The following is a 26,000-nucleotide window of genomic DNA, read 5'->3' as shown; positions in this document are numbered from 1 at the left end:
AGCGCAGTCCCGAGGCCGCCAGGCCCAGCAGAGCTGCCCGCAGTGCCCCTGGCCGCCGCGGGCCGAGGTTGTTACAGGCATCCCTTCAGGAGATCACTGCATTGTCAGGGTTGGGAGGGAGCTCTGCAGATCATCCCATCCACTCGCCTTGCCAAGGCAGGGTCATGTAGAGCAGGTGACACAGGAACGCTTCCAGGTGGGTTTGGAACGTCTCCAGGAGAAGACTGCACGACCTTCCTGGGCAGCCTGTTCCAGTGCTCTGCCACCCTCAGTGTAAAGAAGTTCTTCCTCGTGTTCAGGTGAAACTCCTTGTGTCTTAGCTTATGGACATGGTGGTTGCAGACCACCCTTTTGCCATTACAGCATGGCAGGTGCCGAGTAGGCTTTTTGAGTGTTTGGGAGCGCTGCCGTCCAGGCTGCCCTCCGGCAGCGGCCGCCTGCTCTCGTGCCATTGAAAGTGACAAGATGTTACACATGGGTTTCGGCAATTGACAAACAGCTCCGTGTCCATACGTGCTCAATGAGCAGGCTGGCACCGCGGAGCTGGCAGCGAAACGAGAGACGAGAGACGGGCTCACAATTCTCAGATTAGTTTGACACATTTTTGACACTTCTAAGGGTAGTGGGATGTGAAGAATAAACTTAGAAGCATTTTCCTGCAAAAGCAGTTTTGGAGTACTACGGTGAAAGACAGAAGGCAGTATTACTTCAAAGAGCTTTTTTTCATGAGTATAATTCAGCTAGGAGTTGAGTTAGAAGCACTCATTTGGTGTTTGTAGCACTTGAACTGATTCACATTAGAACCCCAACCTGAGAGTATAAAACCAACGCCTAAACTAGAAAAGTGTCATGGGGAGATGTCATTTCTTTAAATGAAGGATTTTTGTGGTTCAGTTTTCTAGGTGACTCAACCAAGCACAGCCTTTTCAGTTTCATTCTGAACCTGCTCACCAGCCAGAGGAACAATGGGCAGTACAACACCAGAGGAAATCTCCAATGTCCTGGATGTAGGCTGTTATAACTCAGACCAGAATTTCATCTCCTACACACATGATCAGTAGATACAGGATTTCCCCAACAAAATGCTTTAAAATGCATTAAAGGAAGGAGTGTGATACGGGCAGGTTATGTCTTCATAATCTGAATTAGACTATAATTGCATATCTCAGTTGATGATGGTGCTGAGGTCAGTGAAAGCATGTACTGAATCAATTAATTTGTGACAGCTGAGTTTTTCCCTAGCTCAGCCTTTGGATTTCATTCAAAACTTTATTTAAAGAAACAACGTTTTATTTTGCTGTATGTTTTATGTGAAGCATTCTAGAAACCTGGAAGCAAATCTTGGATTTTTTTTTTTTTTTCTATGCTTAAATCTCCAGCTGACTTCAGTGGGAGTGTTACAGAAGACGGGAGTTCAAGTGTGAGCCTTTTATGTGGTTAAATAGATAATTGATATGGGTGCGGTTATACCACTTGTTTTTAATATAAATAGCAGTGTGCTCGGTAGGCAGAGAGGGGTGGATGCTATGGTAATGGCGTTTAGAACTGTTTCAATAAATATGCAGTTTGGGATTAGGTTGAGTGTTAATTGCTATTGGCACATGCAGTTTGTTATTATCATCAGGTGGAAGAGGCGCCGGCCGGCCGTCGCACACAGCTGCCCTTGATGGCTGCTGCAGATAGGGAGGCTTCGTCCTCCTGGCCAGCTCAGGCTTGTGTCCTTCCCTAGTTAGTGCTCTCACGTTGGCTCTCACAGTGAATCATGCCTGAGGTTCAGCCTTTAAATCCCAGCTGGCGATCAATATCTGGTGAAAGAGGGAGCCAAATGATTCTCGGCCTTGGGGTTTAAAATGGAAGTGTAATGATGGGCTGTTCCTATTCAATAGAAATAAGACATAACTTTAGAAAAGGCTGCCTGTGACTCCATTAATGTTGCAGATTGATTGATTGACAAGGAGCGTAGTAGGTATTTTTTCTCAGCTGTTAGGTGGGGTGTGATGGAGTGACTTAAAAGCTATTTGATGTATAAGGCAGTGACAATATCACGTAAATAAATCACACAGTTTAGTTTGTTTATCTTTCTTAGTCCTTTCTTTAGGCTGTATAAGGAAATGTGACTTCTTGGTTCTTCCTTAGAACTAATCGGAGTACTAATTTTGTTTTAATTATACTTTAATTTTATTTTTTATTGTACAAAAAGGATGGAAAGGATGTAACAGTGGAAATAAGATCTGAAACATGTATATGATTAATTGGTTGTGTTTGTTTCTTCTAGGGAAAATCCAGAACGTACCTTTGATTTGGTACTGAAAGTAAAATGCCAAGCTTCAGAAAATGAAGGTAATACACTGTGCCTATGATATTTGCATAGAAAAATGACAGCTGGAAAAAAATACTTGGCATCCCAATCTAGTGTTATTTTATACTTTGAATTGCTTTTGGACTGAGATTGTGTTAGAATGTGCCTATGATTATTTTATTGCTTTTAAAAATCTATTACTTTGTAGTTGTTGGGGGGTTTTGTTATGTTTTTATTTTAGCTGTTGTAAAAATATTTTTGTTCTGCATGATATATTTGCAAAACTTGGACTTGAAATGTATTTTCTGCTCATAAAATGTTGATTCTGTGTGGGGTTTCATTTTAGAAGAATAGTTGACTACTGTCTATCGGGGGAATGTTAATTTTGATCAGTGTGGTAAACTAAGTTATTTTCTGAACAACAATAGGGAGAGACTTTCTTTGTAGCTCATGTTTGGTGGCTGTCTTGGTTTGCTACACCATACAAACAGCAATGAGAGCTGGCTTGAGCTTGTATCAGCCATCGCTTTCACATCTCTATAAACACGAGGTAAAAGAGATGTAGTACTGCAAGAGTTGTCTGGGAGAGGCTTTTTTTCCTCTTGGATAAAAAGAAGATGGGATTTCCAGTACTGAAATCAAAGTGACCTCTAGAAAGTCCGCTGGGGGAACTCGGTTCATGTTCTCATCCGAGGTTGTTGGCCTTACAAAAGCAAAGGGAGAGGAGGAGTCTTGTTGGTGTTGTGTTGTAGTCCTGTTAGCCTGTGACAGCTGTGTCTTAATCACAACTGTAAAAACAATAAACTACATCTTAAAATAGACTATATTTCTTATCCTACTGTGCTAATGGATACTGTTTCCAGAGTTTACTACTCTAACAAGTAAGAGGCCTGTAGAAGTTTATAGCCCCAAACTAGCCCCAAACTATTCCTTTTATTTTTTTTTTTTAATTTCAGACAGCATTTCTGTCAGTGTTAGTCATGGGAATGTGCTTAATGTGTTTGGAAAAAAACCTATTTTTTTTTCAAGCCAAACAATTGTAGTTCTTCAGGTCTTTTAATTATTTTTGTCACCAGCCAGCACCCTTCAGTTCATCGCCTGCTTTTTTGATTTGCTGTTGGTATTGTTATAGTTTGGCAAATCAGGTGGACTTTCCTAACTCTGATCGTTGTTGTGGCTTGTATCACATGGCACTGTTTGCCTTCTTTTCTCTCCCTTTTGCAGTTTTTGCCTCAGTGATTTCATAGATAATGTCTGGGAGCCCTGCTTAGCTACTTGACTTTGGATCTGTTCTTCCTTGCATTGTGCTTTTAGTCTCTGCCTGTACCCAGCATCCCTTCCTGGGGGCCTGTTCACATCTTGGCTTAGGCCCAGCTTCAGCCTGCAGATTTTACTCCCTTTCTTCCTTTCTCTCCTGAGATCTAGACTGTTGGTAATCCTTCCAGGTCTTCATCTTGAAATCTTGAATAGTGTGGGCTTTTTTCTTCTGTGATCAGAATGTGGATCTATATCCTTTTAGTTCCTTTTATCTCCTGTTTGACTTCTGATTTTTCTTGTGCATCCTTCTGCCACTGCTGCCATAAGAAACCACTTCTCACTGCTTGCAGATCTCTGAATGACCACCTACACCTGAATTTTGGTCACAGGCACTTTCCCTGCCTCTCTTGGTAGGTAGTTTTGCTGTTTACCACTTGTCTTCTTTGGAGAGGAGCATTATTAAGAAATCTACGAGTGTCTCCTCGCACTGTGACATGAGTTAATGTGGAGACTGTGACTATATTGTGGTTGCATTCTCTGCTATTTCTCTTTTTGTCACAATCCCTTTTATGCTGTTTGGGCTCAGTTGCTCTTGGCTCATGGTGTGACCAAAGATGGGAAGGAGGTTTGATACCAGTAATTTTTTGGAGTCTGGTAAGGAGTTTAGGGGTCTTTAGCTGGCCTGGAGCTTGTGTTGATTCTTGCATGCATCCACAGATCAGGACGAAAGTACAGTCCCTTTAGCCAATCTAACAGTGCTGGCTGAATATTCCAGTTACCATCCTCTTGTACTTGGTGACCCATCTGGGATTTGCTTTAATGTCTTTCATATCATATCTAATTCAGATAACAAACTCTCTAGTGAGGGCTTGACATCATATTTACATATGGTATTATGAACACAGTGATGTATCAAATTAATATATCTGAATGTTAAAGTTATCCAAAGGAAATTCACAAGGGACAAAAGTGTATTGTCTTCACTGCCACTTTAGAAATGGAGCACAGGGCTTGTCATGCAAAACAGGGAGCTTTCAAGGTTGGTTTATTATAAGGCCTAACAAATTTGACAGTTACCCTGTATTGTAGGTCTTGCCTTTAAATAGATTTTCATGCTAGGATAATCTTTTGAATATATCATACTTGAAAACGTGATCCATTCACCTGGTTCTTTGCTCATGCCTCTTTCTTTCTTATGAAAGAGATTTGTGTTTAAATAGGGGCTTTCTCCCTCGCATCCCATCTGCTCCTTGTACTTGATCCTGAAGCTATGTCAGGACTGAATTTGTGACATCACTGTCACCAGTGTTGCCGTGGAAATATCACAAAATTATGATCTCCCTGCATGAGTGAGCAGCAGGAGAAGCCGACTTAGGAGAGAGAAAGACCTTAATGTGACCCGTGTATCTTTAAGCTTTTTCTTTTCAAGCTTTGCTGTAGTCTGCATTCTCCTGCATTTTAATTTCCCTTTACCAATGTGTAACTGTTCTAACAAATCAAAATTGAGGTGGCCCTGCTGCATGTGTAGCTCTTACTAAGATGTTTTTATGGGGATGCTAAATGCCTTCAACAATGTGATATGCTGAAGAATTTTGCTGTTAAAATTGTAAAACACTTTTGGAAAAGTGTTTTTTCATAACCTCTTACTTACAACGCAGCTCTCAAGGAATGTCAGTTTTTTAGATGTTACATTGTCCCAGGACTTTTCCAGCTGTAAAGGATCGTACATACATGAAATGCAGCAGGGTTTATATGTGTTAAGAAATTTGTTCTTCAATCATTCAACTAATTATTTTCAACATAGGTGTTTACATTGAGTAGAAACCAAAGAAGTTTCATGTAGGTTAATATGAATTTATCCTTCGTGTTTGGTAGGTAGCTCCTGAATTGGCTACAGGCTCACTCGTGCTAGCATGTATGTACTTGTAGCTGGATCAAAATTTTGTTTCCCATTGGATATATGGTTGTTGGATTTTTTGTGACTTAAGAGTAGCTTACATACTTGAATATTTGTTAACTTTATTTTAAACTACAGGGGTGCACAGTAGGATTGCTAGAGCAGTGATCTTCCAACCATTTCCTCACGCAGGAGAGAAAAAAAAGGATACTCTCTACTTAAATATTCTCATAATTCCCTCAACAGTTTAGGATTGCTTACTGTATTTTCAGAATAAATCTCCAAAGAGGAGACAAAACCCTTAAGACCAATATCAGATTGTAGCCCATGTCAAAACTTCAAGTCCTTTGCAGTGCTGAGGGTGGTAAGCATCAATTAGTAACTAGTCAGTGTGACAGCTTTTACTTATGAAAATTCATAACCCGTTTCTCCTAAAACTTTGAGATGAGTTATCTTCTGTTCACCAGAGTTTGCTAAGTGACTGGGACATAAGCGCTAAGCTATTCTAACAGCCTGGTATTTGTTAATTATGAATTTGGCTTGCAGTTTGAGTAGCACCTTATAGCAAAAAGTTTTACACTGCCTTCCAGGAAGTTGTATATTTTTGTAATTCTTTTCTGTGTTATTCCTTAATGAACAAGTAAACAAGAAATAGCAAAAATGTGTGCTCAATTTACTATCAGCAGCAGGCCTTCTGTGTTAAATTTTCACTTACAGACCCAGAGGGCAACTTGATAACAGATATCATCAAAACTGCTGTGTTATTTTAACGACAAGAGTTGCTCTTTAGCTTTAGGGTGAAAAGCTTTTTGCACTTTGGGCTGAATCACCCTTCCTGGGTATCAGGGGTAAAGCAGGGGCACAGTTGTCCTAAGTGCACAGTCTTACATAAGGCTATTGCTCAACAACTGCACCTACAGCAACTTTACTCTTCTCCTGGCACTCTTTTGTCCCTTGAAAATTACGCTGCAGCTGACACTGGAAGATGTGCTGGAGCCTAGGAACTCTCTGAACAAAGCAGTCTGCAGCTTCTTTTTTGCTATCCAGATCCTTCTATCATGAAAAGTAAATTGAGTTTCTGGAAGGTTGCTGTTTCTGAACTTTTCCACAGGAGATGTCCAAATTAATAGTGCCATTGTAATCTTTGTGAGGAGTGTATCTTTATCTGTGTGCTATGAGTTCACAAGCATATACATGTTGTGCATACACACCTCTAAGTCTGAACTGTGGATTTGAGTTAAATGGACAGAGATGAAGTTGGTAATTTAACTCCGTCTATAAATTGTACATCCTGTGTATTGGTACTATTAAAACTGGGTTGCAGATGAAAAAGGCAGTGCAGATAGGGCAGCCAGCAGTAGAAAAGCAATGTGCAATTGCTTCTGTGAGCAAAGTCTTCAGCATTTCTGTCCATGGTTTCCCAAGAAGATGACTCAGATTGGTTTCAGTGTGGTTGAGAGAGTGCTGTTTGCTACACCTTCATTTTCTTTGATTATAGCACATAAAAAAAGCAACAAAAAGGCTCCTTGGAGGCTGCAGGTAGATCCAGAAAAGAATGTTGTGGTTTGGGTCTAAAGCAGTCCTGACTGTTAAAGTTTTACCCTTTTAAAGTACCAGTTCATTTTCTGTTCAATCTAAGTATAATTGTTGGAACACCCTTGAAATTTGGTTGCTTTGTCTCTATTTCTTTTTAAAATGCTAACAAGTCTCATATAGCTCTAGGGCTAGATAATGCGATTTTCAGAGAAGGTGTTAAATAGGTTGCGTTGAATTGCGTGAATGACTTCTGTAGTTTATCTTGCCTCTGCCAAAATGATAATAAATCTTAGAGATGTGTGATCTCTAAATTATTTTTCTTTAAAGGGTCTTATTTTCATTAAATTTTCAAGAAAAAGCCACAAATCCAGTTTGTGTGTTGGTAGAGTTAAAAACTGTATGCATTAAGTCCAGAAATTAGTCTAGAAATGCAGAATTCTTTGTGTGAGCTTTGATTGCTATCTATAAGGTGCTAACAAAATATGTAAATCCAGAAAGGTCCCAATAAAAAAAAAAAAAAAACAGTTTAATGCAGTTGGTAGTTTTGTCCAAGGGTAACCTGTCTTGCTTTGGTAAGGTTTTGATTAAGAATCTTCCAAAGCTGCCCCTAGGATTATGGACAGAGCAAGCACTACTTTTTCTTCTTTTATTTTTTCTTCACTCTAGATAGTTGTTTGTTAACCGCATACTCTGAGCCAGTGGGTGTAACATGCTGATCAAGATAACCCCTTTCCTCTGCTCTACATTTTTTTTTGTAGAGCATCTCTTGAACCTGATCAAAAAGATAATTCTATTAGTGTAACACATGAAGTCGGTAGGATTTTTTTTTTAAGAGCAGTTAAAACTTTTGATGCAGTCTTTATGTACTGCTAACCTTTTTCCCCTGTTGGTTTTAGCTGGAAGGGTACTAAATAAATACTGGCCCACGGTAACTTAGGTTTCTCTACTTTTTTAAAGTATACTCTATTCTTCAGATGACTATGGAGAGCAACTATATGTTTTATACTAGAACTAGATAAGGTATGAACTAGATGAACTTTCCTACAAGTGTCTCATTTTTGTGTATATTTTTAGTCTCAAATATTGTGTAATATAATAGAATTTATTTTACACCAATAAAAAGTTAAAGGTGCTTTTTCAATTGGTAAAATGTCATTTCAGAACATTGGATATCTGCTTATAGTCTTAGCTTAGATGGAGGTTTTGTGTATTAAAAAAATTAAACTTTCTTTTTATACTTTTCAGAAGGTAGGATAAGCTTAACATCCGCTCCCCTGCCCCCCTGCCCCAACTCATTAACTCATATGTTGTTATTTAGGTTAGTGCTACTTCCCTGTAGTGGTTTCTTGCTTTTCTGTTGAAATTTCGAAGCTAAAAAGGACATTTAATCTAGCCTGGTTTCTCTGTAGGATTGATTGATTAGGAGACAGAAATGTTACAGTCTTTTGTTGAGGGTTATGTAACTGTTTTGAAGACAAAAGCAGGTAGTGTATGAAAAACAGGTAGAGCATCACTTTTGTCCTTTAGACAAAACCAAGGAATATAAGGCAGAATTTAGCTGAAGTTCTCTTATGTAGGAACACCAAGCATAGCTGTAAATCCTTCATAAATTATAATCGTTAAACCCTCCAGTTGTAGCTAAATGAGTATTTTCATTGTGTTCAAATTTCTTGCATTTAATTGGAATGCCCCTGAGGGTATGAACAATGTCTTCTGTGTGTTTGGACTGTCACTAGCACAGAGTGGGTGTTGGAAAATTACGATCAACAAAAACAATTAAGACAAGAATGATTTTGCATCTAAGATAAAGATTGGCATTTTGATGCTTTTTACCTTTTCCTTCTGTTCTCCAGAGACTGAGAAATGGAGTGTAGTCTCTCCAGCTTTCAGCTTCTCCACAGATGCAAAAATGTGGAGGAAAATGTTGCTACTTTTCAGTGTCTCATTTCCTACAGATCCTTTTTTTTCTGCCAACCTCCAGAGATTCTTGGATGTTTGTGTAATTTGGAGGTGGGTGCAGATATGTGTGTGTAGGAGGGGAAGGGGTGAGAGCTGCTGAAGAAATAGGTCAAGGAAGCCCTTTCTCCTATCTCGCCTGCATTCTTTACCAGGGTGAAGAGACCTCAGTGGGGAGGGCTGACCCTGCTCCCCAGCAGGCAGAGGACAGTCCTGGAGGAGTGGCAGGCTCTGCTCCACTGCAGAGATTCCAGCTGTAGTAATGTGGGGGCAGGCACTGTGGTATCAATGCTGGTAGAGATGAATTATTCCCCTGCAGGCACTTGCCCGTCTGTGTCAGTTTTTCATGTAATGCCATATGCCGCTTTCAGCAGTGTGATCGGGTTTTGGGCAGTGAAATTAAAAGGGAAAAACTTGAGGAGTTAAGTGATACAAATTCCTTTTTATACCAAGTTAGTATTTGTATAAAATTGAGTAGAATGAACAAACTAGTATTAGTGTAACTAAATATAAGCTGAAAACAGTGATCTGTGTAATGTATCGTGTAATGTAGTCAGTCAATATGAAAGTTGACATTCTTGTGCTTTTTTTCAAATTTAATTTTAGTTTCATTTTAGTACTTCACTATTTGCGATGGCTGCCTGGGGGATAGTTTGTGGGCTTTTAAATTGCTTGCATTCAGAAGTGTTAAGAGTTTGCATATTTTCCTAAGCTAATGTCAGCATGCTTCAGCCCTCCCACACACTGAACAGCCAGCCCATCGTACACAGAGATTTATCTTTCTTCAGTGGGGTATTTTATGCTGCTTGCTCTCTTCAGATATAGTTTAATGACTTTTTTTTTTTTTTTTTTTTTTTTTTTTTTTTTTTTTTTTAAATCTCTGTTCCAAGGTGGAGGGCAAAAAGTGAGAAAGGAAGATTATCCAGCTAAACTGGACAGCACAGGACTCTGAAAGGATCCCATTTTGTGTGTTCATACACCTGAGTTTTGTGAACAATATGGCAACAGAAGATATCTAATGCCAAAATTCCATGACATGTTTGCTTCTTTCAAATAAATTTTAATGTTTTTTTTTTTTTTTTTTTTTTTTTTTATGTACAGAGGATTTAAAATCTGCTGAAAAGTTTTGAAAACTGGTTAAACTTCCGAGGTTTAAAATGCTTTTTTTGCAAAGCTGTAGGACACTTCTCTGTCTACCACTAACTTGCAGAGGCTGAAGTGTAGGGTTTCCTGTCTGGTTAACAAAAATAGTCTTTTAAATTCTTTTTTTCCTTTGTCACTGATGATATTATCTGGGGAATGGCAGATACATGTAGATGCACATGCTCATCGTCTAACTGTTGAAATAGATACTTCTGTTTATAAATAAAATAAAACATGATCAGGGCTGCAAAGGGAAGAGTTACATAAGTGTTCGTGAAGGGCTTAAAAACCCCTGAAGCCAAGTAAAGTGCTATTTTTATTCCTTAAAATAATGTAGTAAGAGCAATTTGAGCATAGCATTGCTTTGCAACTAATATGTTAAAAATCTGTATTTTTCATGGCATGCTGACATGTGATAACTCCAAGATCCTAGTGAAAACATGATATTTACAGGCAAATACTTAGGATGGAAGATTCTATGTGACTGACAGGTAAAGTAATAAAATACTGAAAACATGAACTTCTTATATTCACCTTTAATATTTTTCCATGTGTTTTGGAGAACTGTAGCTTTATGCTTAGAACTGAATAATTTGGGTGAACAAAGACTTTTTATATTTTGTGAATCTGGTTTAGGAGAAGAGTTTAAAACTTAGTACTGAACTTTATATGGAAAAAAGAAGAGAAAAAGCAGAAGTAAAGAAAAAAGGCCTGAACAAGATTTTGGGTGTGGTATCTGTGCTTCCTGCACTGGGAAAGCCAAGGCAGCGGTTTACAGTCTTACTGTGTTCCTTTGCAAAATTCTCAATCCTTGTTTGGAAGGTTATGTCCAAGTATTAAATCCTTAATTAGAAACAAGGTTTTAGCAACGCCCTTAGATTATGTTTCCTGAATCTGGTTTCTCTACACATTCAGATGTAGATTAAAACCTACCTAAAATCAAAAACTTGTGTCTGAAAGGAGCATATTGGTGAGGGTTTCTCTGGAACATATTTTACAAACTTAGTTAATTGTTGGGGAGGATGAAAGTTTGGTAAGAAAGTTTCACAGATATGTAGGCTTGGCAGAAAGATCTCTGAATGTAGAAACTGAGGATGAGATAGAAATGAAAGCAAGTTTTGATATAGAGAAAAAGATGTTTTGCTGAAACACTGACCACTGAATAACTGAGAAGGCAAAGGTGGGAGATGACTTGGAAGGAGATTTTTATGAATAGGACAAAGGTATGTGATTACAAACAAAGACATGTTTTTCGCCAAGTAAGTAAGTCTCAAGAAGAGCATAAGTAAATAGAAAACATGTCTTTACCAAAAAGAGAGAGATGGCAGGCAAACAAGAAATTCGATGTAGGAAGAAGAGAGGTCTGAGAATTTTCCACGGTAAACTTAAATTGTAACTTACTTACTCTTGTGATTGGATAATAATGACTATAACATGGTGATGGTAGTAGTTATGATAGGCTATAGGCAAATGTAAAGGTATTGTGTATGGTGCTTATTGGTTGTTATGTGTTAAGATACTCTGCAAAGAAAAGTATAAAATGCTTTGTAACTTGAACAGAAAACAGCTTCAGGTATGCCTACAGCTGGAGCTGGCAGCTGTAGGGCTGGCTCTGGATACCCACTCCCTGAGCTGCTGTAACTTTGCCTATGCAATAAACAGCTTTCAAGAGAGCCACCTGAAGTCCAGACATCCTTCGTGAACCTTTCTCCTATAGTTAATGGCAAGTTTGATCATTATAGAGGCATAATCGTCATAACCAAGGTATTTTGCCGTAAGTGGTTTAACACTGCATTGTTCCTTAAACTCAGAACAATTAAGTGACACAAATGCTTCCTATTCACCTGACTTTAGATGCTGTTCAATATCAAGGATTTTATTTGTTGTGCCACTTGAACCTGTATTAGAACATGTATAAATATGGTTAAGCTGTGTTGTCATTGTGTGGATGGTATGAAGTGTTTGCTTTTGGGTGGAGGCAGTTCTTTTGCTGTGTTAAAGGACTAGCTAAACACAAAAATCTGCTATCTTAGTATTTAAATAGTGGATGCTAAATACTGAATTTAACTGTGTTGAGATAGTTGCACTTGACACACAGAAGCCATGCTGATAATGATTATAGTCATGGCATTATTTCCTTCAGAAATTACAAAGAAAAGCTTAAGGCAGCTGTTTCCAGGAATGAAATTGAGTTATTATGGAACAGTGATAATTTTTATATCATCCGGTTAACATGCAGTATGAAAAAAAAAAGTGTTTTGTGCTACATTGAATGTGTTTGTGTTCTGTTTAAATGCAAAATAAGAAAAAGTAGCAGTGTAAAGGTAAAGGACAAGGGTTGTGTGATGATTGCTAACTTACCTAGAAGTCTGTCATGAGTTTGAAATAATGGAGTGAAACCACTGTGCTTTTAGAGTAACAAGGAAATAGTTACTGTAACTTAGTCTTGCTGACAGGAGCTGATCATTTGTGTCCTGTTCCCATCTTCTGGAGGTCATTTGGCTCCTAAGCTGTGCGTGTTTGCTGTTTGTGTTTCACTTCAAATAACTGGCACTGCTAAAAGCATGTGAGGGAAGCATCCTTCCTGCTTTTGGTGGCACCTGGCAGGCTGGCTCCGTGGGCACGCTCGCCATTCAGCTGCTCTGGAGCTGACAAGAAAAGTTAATTATGCAGGTCAGATAGGGAGGAATTCATGGGATTTTTATGCCATGCAATGTAGCATTGGCTGTTGTTTCATTTTTTAGTGTTAATTTCAGGTGTTTCAGGTTCGTTAAAATAAATGTATTGCCAGTTCAGGAAGATAAACACAACTAGGTATGCCCTTATTCTGTCCTACTATCTTCCTGTTGGCTTTGTGTTGGAATCTGTTTGGGTTTTGTTAAACTCTGGTCCTGTTTTTGAAGAAATGGGTGTGACGACTTTTGTGAATTTTTTTTTTTCCCCCCAGTTTTCTGTTCACAACAAAATTTAGCTCTTAAGAAAAAACCCAGATACTCGAAGTTAGATCCCTGTCACCTGTAGTCACTTTAAAGTATTGCAGATTTGGAGATAGGTTAAATTTTCAATTTGTGTAAACAAAATTCTGGCTAAAGACCACAATTGTGCTAGATTGGTATCATGCAGTAATTCATAGAACTGAAAATAGTTAACAGTATTGTGACACAGCAGAGGAAATTCTGATGAATTTTGTGTCCAGGAAAGACTTTTGCTGGTATTCATACTCTAGGTACCCTTTCCCTGCTAAAAATACTGCCAAATTAACAAGAACTTCAGTTTCCTAGTAGCAGGTGAACTTTTGCTGTCACGTCGGAGGAGGCTGTGATACCAGTGGTTTTGTGCCAGGACAAGTAAAGCTTCCTGACACCGAACCTGAGTTAGGTGAGGTTCTGAGCATTCAGTTTCAGTTTCAATCAGGCATTTTTAATTGGTGCATCTGAGTAAACCCATTTTAGTTCTGGAAATGGGCATGTCCCATGCCAATGTAAGTACGTGTTTCCATCTGCTTTAACTTGGGTTTAGAGTCCTCTAGCACCTTACTAGTTCTAGTTTAAAAATTCTTTTACAAGTGTCAGGCAGGGAAAAAAAAATCAGAACTAGCATATGTAATTAATAGGTAAGGAATTTATATTTTTTTCTTGTCTTGATATAATATGCTGTATTATACAAAGAATGATTTGTAATACATTCTTTTACATTCTGGTTGTGATGGTAGAAATCAATACTATGACACTGCTTGACAAAAAAAAGCTTGAGATGACCACCTCTCAAGTGCCTGGCTGAAAACGTTTTTCATTGGCAGTAAAAACATTAATAAACTAAAGCCTATCTTAAATTGTGTGGCAGCTAGTGATGGTGACTCTCTTCTTTTTAAATAAACAATTTGTGTGATGTTACTGGACACTGACAGATACAGCAGACTGTCATTGAGAATACTTGTCAGGTCTTGCAGTCCTTGGAGGGAATTTGCATTGTGTTTTCAACAGTGAACAAAGCAGAAATCCTTTCAGTTCCTGCTGTTGTGGAAAGTGACAAGGTAAACCAGATCAAATAATAATAAAAATAAATTAAACAGCCAGAATTTTCAGTGGAAGTGAAATAGGATGAAGTTTGGAAATAAAAAGGTAGTGAATTGTGTTGGCTGTGGTCAGCAGAGCTCTTGAAGCCAGTAAATCTGTGAGGATGGGCAGATCCCAAGCACTTGCTCTGTAGGTGCTGGGGAACATGAACTTGGTCTGCTCATATATGATTTGCCTCGTGCAGTTTAAATAGATGAGAAAGATCTGAAACTGCAGTGTGCATTGAAGCTCTAAAAAGAGAAAAAATTACTTTGCTTCCAGCCCTAAATTACTTCAGTTCAATCTGTAGGTTTGCCTGACTCTCCTAACATGGGATTGCATGTCTCTCAGCTCTGAAACACTGATTTTCTCTGCATTTTGCAGAAAACTTCTCAGTAACAACATTTGCTCTAACAGAACCCATCTGCGTGGCTTCTCCTATCTGGGTGTTTTGGTTGGTGATGCTTTCTATGGCTGCTGGACTCTCATAAACTGGAACATACTCTATGCGGCAATCTGTGAAAATAAGGATACCTTGTTACAAGATCTTCTCTTCAGAAGGAGAAGTAGAAATTTTAGCTTTCTGGTGAACAGTGGCTGTACTTCATATGCTCTCCAACTTTTAAAATATTCAACAACTCATCTAAAAGGAAAGAGAAGTATTGATGATAAAAATTGCATTGTGTATGCAGTCACTTCAGTAAGTTGTGGCCTGGGATTGCAGAATGATCTATGTGTTCACCAGTTAACATCATCGTTAATGACTGCAGTAAAAGAGCCTGTAATTAATTCAACTTAGGACAGTTGCAGAGGTGCTCGTTATGGTTGTAGCATGGATTTAGAGCCAATCTGTGTAAAGTAAATATATACCCTTAGTAGATGCAGTTCTGGATTTCTGCTGAGAACATAACTGGGGTCCGTATGGAGCCAAAACAGAATTGCTCACATTATGTCTTAGGAACATAACGGGATTTTATAATCTGGTAGAAGAGCATTGTTTGTTTTGTGTCTCACCATGTACACTCCTCCTTTTATCTTAATATAACAGGGAAACTTGGTACTGGCATGTGCTGCTGGGGGACTTTGCTACTGGAGTTCTGCTTCTTTGTATTTTAACACTAGAAATTATTCATCTAAGCATGACCAGTATGTTTTAATTGTCAGCATATCTTGAAATATTCATCTTTCAGGGAGCAAGACAAAAAGGCTTGCTAGGACAGAAAGTGCCAGAACAGCATAAACGATATTTGCAAACAAAGTGATGCTTCAAAGTGCTTTGTATGCAGAGAGATTAAAGTGGGTTTGGTGTTCTCTTTCTTTGTTTCAAGACCTGTATTTAGTTAATGTTGCTTTCGGTATGTAGAACAGTATATATTACTTAGCATAGCAGGTAGTATAGTAGCTTTGTGCTTGTGCATCGAACACAATGCAAATCATAAACCAGATAGTTTGCTTAATCTGAGATAAATGTTGAAAGTTAAGTGTTGCAGAAACTGAGAAAGTGCCTTTCTATTAATCAGTGTTCCAGAACCTCATTTTTTTCAAGTCACAGCAGTATATATTCAATTCATACATTTAATAGGAATGTTAGCAGTCATGTCACATTTGTAAACCAAAAAAAAAAAAGATCGTGTATGTTATCTTAAATTAATATTCTTGTCAGAGAGCAATACCCATCCATTACAAGAAAATAGTATGTTCTAGAAACCAAAGAAACCACATTTGAAATATACATCAATAGTTCTGAAGTTTAATTACCATGTGATGTTCATACATGGTTCACCAACATTTATGGAGATTTTTGTTTAACTTCACAGGTTATTAACTAGATGTACTGGAGTACTGCAAATATGCAGGGTTGGGCAGAGACAGATTTTATTCCAGATCTACTTTGAACACCAATGGCCAAGAGAGATGAATTTGAAATCAATGTTATTGACTTCATTAGGTTCTTCTTAAGAAAATGTTTACTACAGAGCAGCATTGGAAAATGGTGTTTTGTTGAGATATTCTAGTTGACTCCTCTAATCTGAAATTCTTAAGACATTCTAATACAATTTTTAGTTGTCTTCAAATAAAATATGTGAGCAGTGAAACAGGAATTCTCTTTCATAGGTAGCTATGTCAGAAGTTATGGGCACTGGTAGAATGCACAGATGAGTGGATAAAACCTGCTTTATGTTCAATGAACTGCAATCCACCCCTGTAGAAATATCTGTGCTTAGAAAACTGATCACATACGCCAAAGATAAGGTGGTACAAAACACAGTGTCATACAGGATACCAACCAAGTCTGGTCTGGAATAGTGCTAAGTCAACAAAGAAAAGCATTTTATAAACAATAGATGAAATAGCTTCCTAACTGTGGCTAGATAGCTCAGTAGTTATTAATAGGATACAAAATATTTCAGCTCTGGAATATGTTTACAGAGCTACCTCTGATACTTTCTTCCTTCTTTTGAGTGTCCTGTTATTGTTTTTGCTTCCTCCTTTGCATGTGTGAGGTTTGTTTTCATTTGACTTAGCAGTGCTAAGGGAAAAGGATGAAAATACCCTCCCATTATAAGGACCAGACGTAATCCTTAAACCCTGTTGGATTTTGCCTTGTTCAGCCAAACTGGGGAAAAATGGTTCCACAAAGGTAAAACACATCCTCTGTGTTAGTAGAAAGTGCAAGCCCCAGTCACTGTGAAGGGAAGTGTCAAAAGCCCGGATCAGGTTGCTGAAAGCTTGGGTGATGCTTTACTGTGGGCCACATCAAGGAGCTTTACTGCTAATAGGTGTCCATTAGGCAAGTTCTACAAAAAAAGCCAGGTCTTTGAATAGCATTTTGCAGGAAGTAGATGCTTCAAGCTTGAAATGAATGACTAATACTGAGCACAGTGCATTTCTTGGTATTACTTCTTTGCTGGTAATGGTAAGTGTTGCTGTCCTCTGTTCTACAACCTGTCTTTCCTGCACTGCTGCCCAGAAACTGTGTTGGTGGAACTGAAGTAAAAGCGCGCGGGTGAGCACTCCCGGAACTGCCCCAAAGAAGATGGCAAATATGTGCTGTAAGTCAAGGTAAAATTGCATTTTAGAGAAATTACATAATTTTCCTAAGTGCTAGCTTTTCTTGTGCCTGGAGTAAATATTCTTTTGAAAAATAAGTTTTATAATATCAGAAAATGACCTAAGTTTGTTTGTTCATTGGTGACTTAATCAGTTATGTATTTGGCTGTAGTTAAAGCAGTTTTAGGAGCTCCCTTCAAGCAGGAGACAGTGGAGGCAAAGTCTATGGTTAAGCAATACTTTCACCTCAAATCATCTGAATTTGGTGGGTAAGGGAGCAGAGAAGACTTGCTGTATAATCTTGTAAATATATTTAAGCACTAGAAAACCTTAAAAAAAGAGAGAGGAAAAAAAGCACCTCTTTATAAGCTATTGTTTTATGAAATATGGGGGGGACTGTGATTGTGACCTCCGTGAAGTGCTGTAATATCTACGCTTGAAAAGATTAAATAAGACTGTTGTTCTTACCTTTGCACCACAACAGCACTTCAGCTGCAAATATATGTGAAAGTTGTAACTTTCCTAATGACCTGTAACTTCAAAAAGAAAATTGTTTTAGGCTTTATTCAAGTAGGAAATTAACCAACTGCTTCACTAAAACATAGCAGTTATTTCCTGATGCAACAATGCATTTGCAAGGTGTTATTTCAAGACACTCCTAATCCAGGAAATACAATAAATTAATTGTTTAAAAACTACATGCCATTTTACCCATTGCTTATCAAACATAATTTAGTTCCTTGTCAGGCTTCAAGGAACAGCAGTTGTGAGAATGGTACCCACTCTGCTTTCTGTATTTGCTGTTGAGGGTTTGGCCGCCCTGTGAGGGAGAGGTGTGATTTGGCACCTCTTTGTTTTGGTCCCCCCTGTGGCAGGAGAAGCTGAAAGCACTCCTCACACCTCGTAGGACAGTCCCAGTGTTGCTTTGCTTCTCTAAACTTGTCCTGCCTGAGAGCTGGCCCAGCAGAGCTGGCAGGTGTCGGTGCCTGCCACTGGGTGCAGGGCTCCCTGGGGCTCATGGAGAGCAGCGAGGAAACATGGAAAGAAAATCTGCTGACTAAGGACTGATTTCAGGGAGGGAGCAGATTAGGATTGTGCTTCTGTGTTGCATCACTTCTCATGTCTTTGTTTTTAGAGGGGAGGATCTTGCTGAACTCTCTTCTTGGAGTTCAAGGTACTGCACAGATGTGTTACATTTAAGATAAGAGAGTTCATTTGATTTCTTTCTTTTTATTCAATAAAAGCGATATGCTGGGAGTAATGAAGTAGACTGTGAGTCTGCTTCAGTTCAGGCTGAAAATTCTGCCACATTTGTAATGAGTTTTTAGCATTTTAGGGCATCTGATAATTGTTTCTGTTAATAGCAGATTGGTATTGCTTTCTGTGGAAGCAGATTTGAAAACAGATCAATATTTTAAAGAAAATAAAAAATAAAACGGAATGAATCTGCTATGAAAGTTATGAATGGATGAATCTGTCTGAGCTTCCTGTATATTTAACAAAGAAATAACAAACACTTAAGTTTGTTTGGTTTTTTTTTTAAACAAACTGCTATAGATTCTCATTCCAAAAGCAAAACAAAGAAGTGATGTATTCACTTACCCTTTATTAGAACATTTTCTTTTTGGGTAAAAATGAAGAGTTTGTAATTAGAATTCTCATAAGTAGTTTTCAAGTGTTACTGGAGGATTGTAATCAGTAACTTTTGCCTTAAACTTAGCTACTGGGCTTTGTGGTGCTTGAAATGAGTCATACATTGTACAATGGCTTAAAATCTTACTCTTTTGTGTGTAGATCTATGACTCCCATCTTTTGAAGGAGTTTTAGTAACTGAATAATTGAAATTAAAATGACTTAAGAGTCCAAAAGTGATGGTAGACAAGTAATTGTGTATCTGTTGGTGTTGAGGGGGTTTAAACTACATTTGTGTGTAGTTTGCTTTTTTTCATTAGCTGCTTCTATAATGGTGTATGTTGCATAATTGTTAGATGTTAATTTTACTATATGCTTGAAGGTCAGGAATGAGAAGCAGTTTAAGTAAGTGTAAGAAGGAACAAGATGGTAAACAATAGCATATAGGTGAAGACAAAGGTCAATCAAGTAATCTATGCAGGGTGGTTCTTAAACATGTGTTGTGTGTGTTTGGTTTATAACTGTCTGTAAAAGATACTTTTCTTGGCACATCAGAAATGAGATTTCAGTATCTTGCTCAGTAGTTTAATCAAATAGCTCCTTATCACAGTGCAGTTGGTTCCCTGTTTTGCTATCTTCTTGTTTTCGGGTTTAATTTTGGGTGCAAGTGTGTAGGTGGGAGGAATTGTGACTGAGGCTATTTGTTAAGGAGATGCTCTTTAATTTGAAGAACAAGAGAAATGTATTCTTAAATTAGACTTCTGTATGCAAAATTTATCTTGCAGAAGTTTTGTGCAAAAGAAAGATATTGCTTCTCATCATCAGGACAAGTAAAGATTCTGGAATTCTATTCATTGCAGATGGGTTACCTGTGCATCTCTTGGTGTTCAATGCACACATGATCTCCGTGAGAAGGCGCGTTCTCTTTCACATAGCTAGTAAAACACTGGTTAATAAAACCAGCTGAAGTTAATCACAGCAGGTGTTGCAATCCAGTGCTTTGGTGATACCGGCCAGCATGACCTGAAGCTGACTGAAATATCCAGGAAATGTCTTCTGAGAGATGCTTAACTCTTCTTTCCAGATCTGACAGCTTAAAAGAGGTCTGATGTTGCCACAAGGAGCTCAGCATGCAGTCTGTGCAAATAAGTCTGCCTGCTTGGAACAAAACACCTGAACCCTCAGTCTAAAATATGCACTGTGTGAAATTTCTTTCCTGCTCATATCCCAGACAAAACCATTACCTGTTTCTAGTGATCTCCAAAAGCATCAGGCCTCCCTTTTGTTTGTGTGAAAATGTTCTGTCCTTCCTCATTGTGACTGAAAGGGGATCAGTCTGGCTAGGGGAGGGTCTGAAGTGCTGCCCCTATCACCCTCTCCTTCCATTCGTGTCCCTAGTGAGACTCCATTCTTGTATTTATAACTGAAGGAAAAATGGAAAATGTGTCAGAATGCAGATTCTCTCTTCAAGGCAGAGAAGAAAAACTGGGAGGAGGTTTTGCAGGAGTTCATTCCTCTGCCTGCATGCAGCAGCTGGTGGTGCTGGGCATGGGCACAGCATGCCGTGTGTCACTGCCCAAAAAGTGCCTTGATGGATGTCAGCATCCTTTCTCCTGCATGGGAACCCATGGTCACCTTGGGTTTGGAAGCTGGTGAAAACAGACATTTTCTCTCAGAGCAAAATGTGGGCCCATCTTGTGCAAGCACACTGGGGTTTGAGCTCTCTTTATACCTTTGGCCTCGGCAGTGACCTTGAGCAGTCCTGTCCGTGGCTGTGGTACAGAGTTTGTGAACAGTTTCCTTCTCTTTGTTTTAAATATGCTACTGTTGATTCCCTTAGATTATAGTTTTTGTATTACAAGAAATAGGAATTATTTATTTCCTTTTCTTCACTTGCACCCTAGGTGATGTTTTACACCCCCCTCTCCGCCGCAGCTGTCTCTCACCTGAATGTGTCATTTATTGAACCTGCCCATGAGTAGATGCTTTTCCATGCCTAGGTTGTATTCTTTTATGTTCTTCTCTCAGTCTTTTTTTGATTTTGAGGAGAGGGTGGTCCAAGGTGGTGTTGTGCTGTGGATTTTTACAGAAGCTACAGGGAGAATTTCAAAGTGTTCTGATTTTTAAGTCTCCCATGTTAATATTTTTTCCCTCTCAGTACCCTTGTGTAGAGCTAAAATTAATAATCATAAGAAAATCAATTTCAATTATCATGTTCTTGAGTTATGCTCTGTATTTGTTACTTCTCAGACATTTTGTCTCTCTGAAATCAGTTTATGTGTATCCTCTCCGTCAGGCCTACATATGTGTGAAAATGTGCATCTTGTTGAATCATTCTCAGTCAATAGCTATAAATAAGCAAGTTCTTTGGTACCATGAACAGGATTATAGTATTAGATCCTCTGTAGTTTGTCTTCTGTGACAGCTGCATTGTTTTGGGGTGTTGACTTAGGTTCCTGTGTATCACTAGTCAGCTTCAGAGAGTGCTGACTCACCCCAAGAAGACCTCGTGTGTGAAGAAGGCAGATTGCAGTGGACCTGGAACAGAAGCGTATCTGATCAGTGGTGCAGAAGGCAATCCTTTTCAGTTTAAGTACAGTAAATGCTTGTATTGCTGTTTTTCAGTATCACTTTTGGAGACTGGTGATAATTTGATGGGGTTTGTGTGGCATCTCCAGGTAAAAGTAGATCAGTACCAGCCTGAGGATGCTTGTGCTCCTGTGGCAGTGCAGCAGGTGTTGCAGGCAGTGACTCCAGTGTGCAATACATCTCTCCTTCGGAAGCAGGACAGGCAGTCTTGGGAAAGATCAGAGCCTAAAACATCAGAGGTTGACTTAAGTACTTCTATAGCTAAAGAGATTAATACCAGCAGTCTCTAGGTTTGACAGCTATCCTGTGTGGGTTTTTTTTAATTTTTAAGGGCATTACAAGGAGCATTAAAATACTTCCTAAGCGTGACTGACCTGTGTGGCAGAGTGAGACAGTGGCGTGTGCCTGATGTCTGATATTCCTTAAGACAGAGAAGGTTTTTATTTCCTGATTTCTGTTTCCTTTGCAAATCCAACCTTGTTTGCCTGTTGAGAAAGCTGAGGTTGTTGTTAGGCCCTTCCTGGGTTGCTGTATTTGTGTCCAGACTCCCAAATCCTATTGCTTTCCATGTGCTGCTGCCATGACCAGGCACTGTGGGGTGCTGGTAAGGGATAAACGTTGTTGTTTTGTTTTTCCTGTTATGACAAGGATGATTTCACACTTTCTTGTTTCAGCATAAAACACACTTTAAAAAAAAACAAACAACCCCCCCCAAAAAACCTAGCACACCCCCTTGTGTTCCCCTAATCAATCAACCTATGCCAGACAGCAATTTGTTTGCCTCTTATTTTGAGACACTCTGGCTCTCTTTTCAAAACAGATTGGGGAAATTGATGAGAGAGATGCATTTCCTCAGCTGTGCCTTATTCTCCTAGCAAAACCCAGAGAATTCTTTCCAAGTATCCACTCAAAAGAGGCCATAAGAATTCCAAGAAGATGCAAACATCAGTTTTTCTGCAATAATAAATTATTTTCAGAGTTTCAAAATATATCATATGCATATTCAAATGCTAAAATATTGCTCAGATCTAGATTATTTTTACCTGGCCTACTTGTGGTGTGATATTTTTTTTTTTTTTGTTGTTTGTTTGGTTGGTTTTTTTTCCTCAAGGTGAAAGAATAAATTTTTATTAGTGTTAGTCCACTTCAGTAAACTGTCCTGCTACTGTGTGTTATTCATGCTACAGCAATGCAAGTGTTGCAATGAAACAAAATACAAGTCATTGCAGTGGTTTTTTGTTTGTTTTGTTTTTTTCCCTGGAAAATTCAATGGTTTGTTCACACTCCCAACTTTATAGATACCCTGTCTTGCCCAGAGTTTTCCTTACAGGCCTTGTTTCATACAGCAAGGCACAAAATATTTCTGTAGCTATACTTCTTTTATTTTATTTGCTGAAGGTAAGTGGGACAGTGGGCAGGAGCGATGTTACATTTTCAGTTAATTCTGGAAGATACAATTTCTTTTTCTTTGTCTTGAATTCTGCCTTAGTGTATTCATAATAAGTATAAAATTAGGCTCTGCAAATACCCAGAATGCTGGGTCCTTGGGTATGATTTAATAATCTGTGTATTATTTTAAAGACACACATGAGCAATAGCTGCTTGCTTATAAAATGCATTTACTGACCCATGAGTGAATTGATCCCTATGACTATATAAACCTCAGGGCTTTAAAAGTTTTTCTCTTATCTTTATGTTAAACAATGGAAAGTTTTACCGTATGTTCAAATAACGTCTTCATCAGGTTCACAACAGGATACCATAGTTAATTTTCAGTTGAGTGCTTGACAGGATTTTCTTTTTGCTGGCTGGTTGGGTGAAAGTCTAGACACTGAGAGACGAGGCGTTAGAGGGGCCTCACAATATAGTTATTGTGAATGGTAAGTAGGAGCAGCTTCCTCTGATGTACGGACTCCATGCCCAAACCAGTGGTACAAAGGCATAGCTTTTGTTCAGGGGGATAGGGGCTAATCCGAATGCTGCACACTGTGAAAAACCTTTTATGGAAGGGGGGAAAAACTTGCCTTGAAGGTGAGAGGTCAGCAGTTTAACCTCTGACCACAAAACAAGAGACTAGCGAAGAATGGGACGAACAAGGGGGAAAAATACTTCAAGCACTCCATTCTTTGTTTATCAGAAATGGGTCAAGCAAATGAGTGTCAGGAATAGTTACAGGAGTTCTGATGGGCTGCAAGGAAGTCTGAAGATATGCTCTGACTTAGTTGTTCATTGCAATAGAATTTGGAACTTGCATAGCTCTCTTAAATGCTTGATAAAGAGGTCCCCAAAACAAAATTGAATCTTTCAGCAGTCCTCAAAAGCACAGATACTCTGCTCTCTTTTTCTTCAGCCCATATCAGGTCCTTTTGTTTTTACAATTTTTTATTCTAATTTTCCTTTGTGTAGATTAACATAATTTAGTATTTGGCCTTCTAACTATTTGCACTGTTTCTGGGCTTTTTTTGAAATTTGTAAAGCATCACAGTAATCACATCCTCACACGTGTTCAACTGGCAGTGAGATGGGTCTCTTTTAGCTAAAGCCATGGATCTTTGGGTGGTCAGTGCTATTGTACAACAGCAGGGGAGAGCTGTTTCCAATCTTTGTGCAAAGGGAATATGGAGGCTTTCCCCTCTGATCTCATTTTGGTATTATCAGTGCTGGGAATTTAGTCACAATCCAATTAGAAATGAGGGAAGTTATGTTAGCTAATAGTTAAGCCTCCCATATTCTCAGGTCCACCCGTTTGGACTAAAGGGTTGTGCTACTCTTGGCTCAGGCTGGGAGAAGATACCAACAGTGATTAATACACGTGGTGCACTAAAGCTGCTTGGCATATAACCATTCCTTGTGCTTCACTACATCCAGCCCATGAGAAGCACTGCTCACCTCCCTCCCGGCCTCTCCCAGCATGCAAAAAAGCAAAGAAGACATAATGCCTTGCTTGTGCACCTCTGGAAGTTTTATACTTCACTGGACGTAGATGTGCTGTGTGTATGAGGTAAATTCCTCTTCCTGCTCCACACAAAGGGATTAAAGCTAGGCTTTGTTGTTGACCCTCTTCACATGTCACATCTTCAAACATTTGCTTATGGCCTGGACAGCTTTAGGCCACTTGCATTCAGAGAAGTGATCAGGAACCAGCAGTGTTCCTCAGCAAGTCAGTGCCAGGGCCTCTCAGCACTGGGGGAAAGATATTTTGGTACAGGCTTGATTTTATTTGTGCTTGGAAATAGCACAGCCTCAGACATTGTGCATCCTCTGACTCTTGGCTGAGTTCAGTCTTTTGTTTCTCAATTTCACAGACATCCATCTTTCTTCTTTTTAAGTGTTTTAGGGGTAAGTTCCTCAGAAAGGTGGTACTAAGTGTATTTCCATGATCAGACATGTCTTCAAATGAGAAAAAAGACTTCATTTTCCTTGCATTCCTTAAAAACTCTATTGGGTTCACTGATTTGAAAATACAGCATTTTGGTGGAGACCTTGTTGAACATGCAGAGTTGTTTATTATATAAATCTTAAATGAAAGGCTTGGGATTGTGGCTCTTGCTAGGATTACCTGAGTGGGTGATTTCTATAGCTATTAAGTGAAAGTAAAATGAAAAACCCTTTATAGTCTTTTTGCCTTGCTCCTAATGGGTTAGTTTTGTAACTTTATGAATTGTGATCTTTTCAGCTTTTCAAATTTGATGGGCTCAAATGGTGTTCTCAAGCAAAATGACTGACATTTCTGCCCTTGAGGAAGCACCAGAAGTTAAAATATTGATGTATTTTAAAGTAGGCACCTTTCATTATCTTCTATCAAAGTTTGGAAAATAAAAGGTTTTATTCCCCATAATTATTTCGTCTGCAATCTTGAAAAGGAATACAAACCTCTTCCTTAATGGCCCTTTAAGATCATTGAGTCCCACCCTTAACGCAGCACTGCCAGCTCCACCACTAAACCACATTCCAAAGCACATCTACACGTCTTTTAAATACTTCTCAGGGATGGTGACCTTCTCACTTCACTGGGCAGCCTGTTCCAGTGCTTGACAACTTTTTCTATGAATAATTTTTCCCTAATATCCAATCTAAACCTCCCCTGGTACAACTTGAGGCCGTTTCCTCTTGCCCTATCTCTTGTCACCTGGGAGAAGAGACTGACCCCCACTTGCTACACCCTCCTGTCAGGGAGGTGTAGAGATCTGTAAGCTCCCCCGAGCCTCCTTTTCTCCAGGCTAAACACCCCCAGCTCCCTCAGCTGCTCCTGATCAGACTTGTGTTCCAAACCCTTCCCCAGCTCTATTGCCTTTCTCTGGACACTCTCCAGCATCTCAATGCCCTTCCTGAAGTGATCGGCCCAAAGCCAAACACAGGGTTCAAGGTGCTGCCTGACCAGTGCCCAGTACAGGGGGACAACCCCTGCCCTGGTCCTGCTGGCCACACTGTTCCTGATTGAAGCCAGGATGCCCTTGGCCTCTTTGGCCACCTGTGCACAGCTGGCTTTTGTTCAGCCACTGTCAACCAGCAGTCCCAGGTCCTTTTCCATCAGGCAGCTTTCCAGCCACTCTGCCCCAGTCTGTAGCATTGCATGGGGTTATTG

At 39.1% G+C, this 26,000-nt stretch overlaps 1 protein-coding gene across 3 annotated transcripts in view; it reads left to right on the top strand.

Annotated features, from left to right (window-relative positions):
* DENND1B (DENN domain containing 1B) overlaps positions 1-26,000 on the top strand; it is a 170,522-nt gene that overhangs the window by 16,800 nt on the left and 127,722 nt on the right. For all 3 annotated transcript variants that reach the window (XM_017729713.1, XM_017729712.1, XM_017729711.1), the window contains exon 2: positions 2,276-2,340. In XM_017729713.1, coding sequence (XP_017585202.1) covers positions 2,276-2,340 — 65 coding nt within the window. The remainder of the gene's footprint in view (positions 1-2,275; positions 2,341-26,000) is intronic.

The sequence above is a fragment of the Corvus brachyrhynchos genome, unplaced genomic scaffold, assembly GCF_000691975.1.
Source record: "Corvus brachyrhynchos isolate BGI_N302 unplaced genomic scaffold, ASM69197v1 scaffold101, whole genome shotgun sequence".
NCBI lineage: Eukaryota > Metazoa > Chordata > Aves > Passeriformes > Corvidae > Corvus > Corvus brachyrhynchos.
The sequence above is the reverse complement of the archived record's forward strand: the minus strand, read 5'-3'. Positions and strand labels throughout refer to the sequence as shown.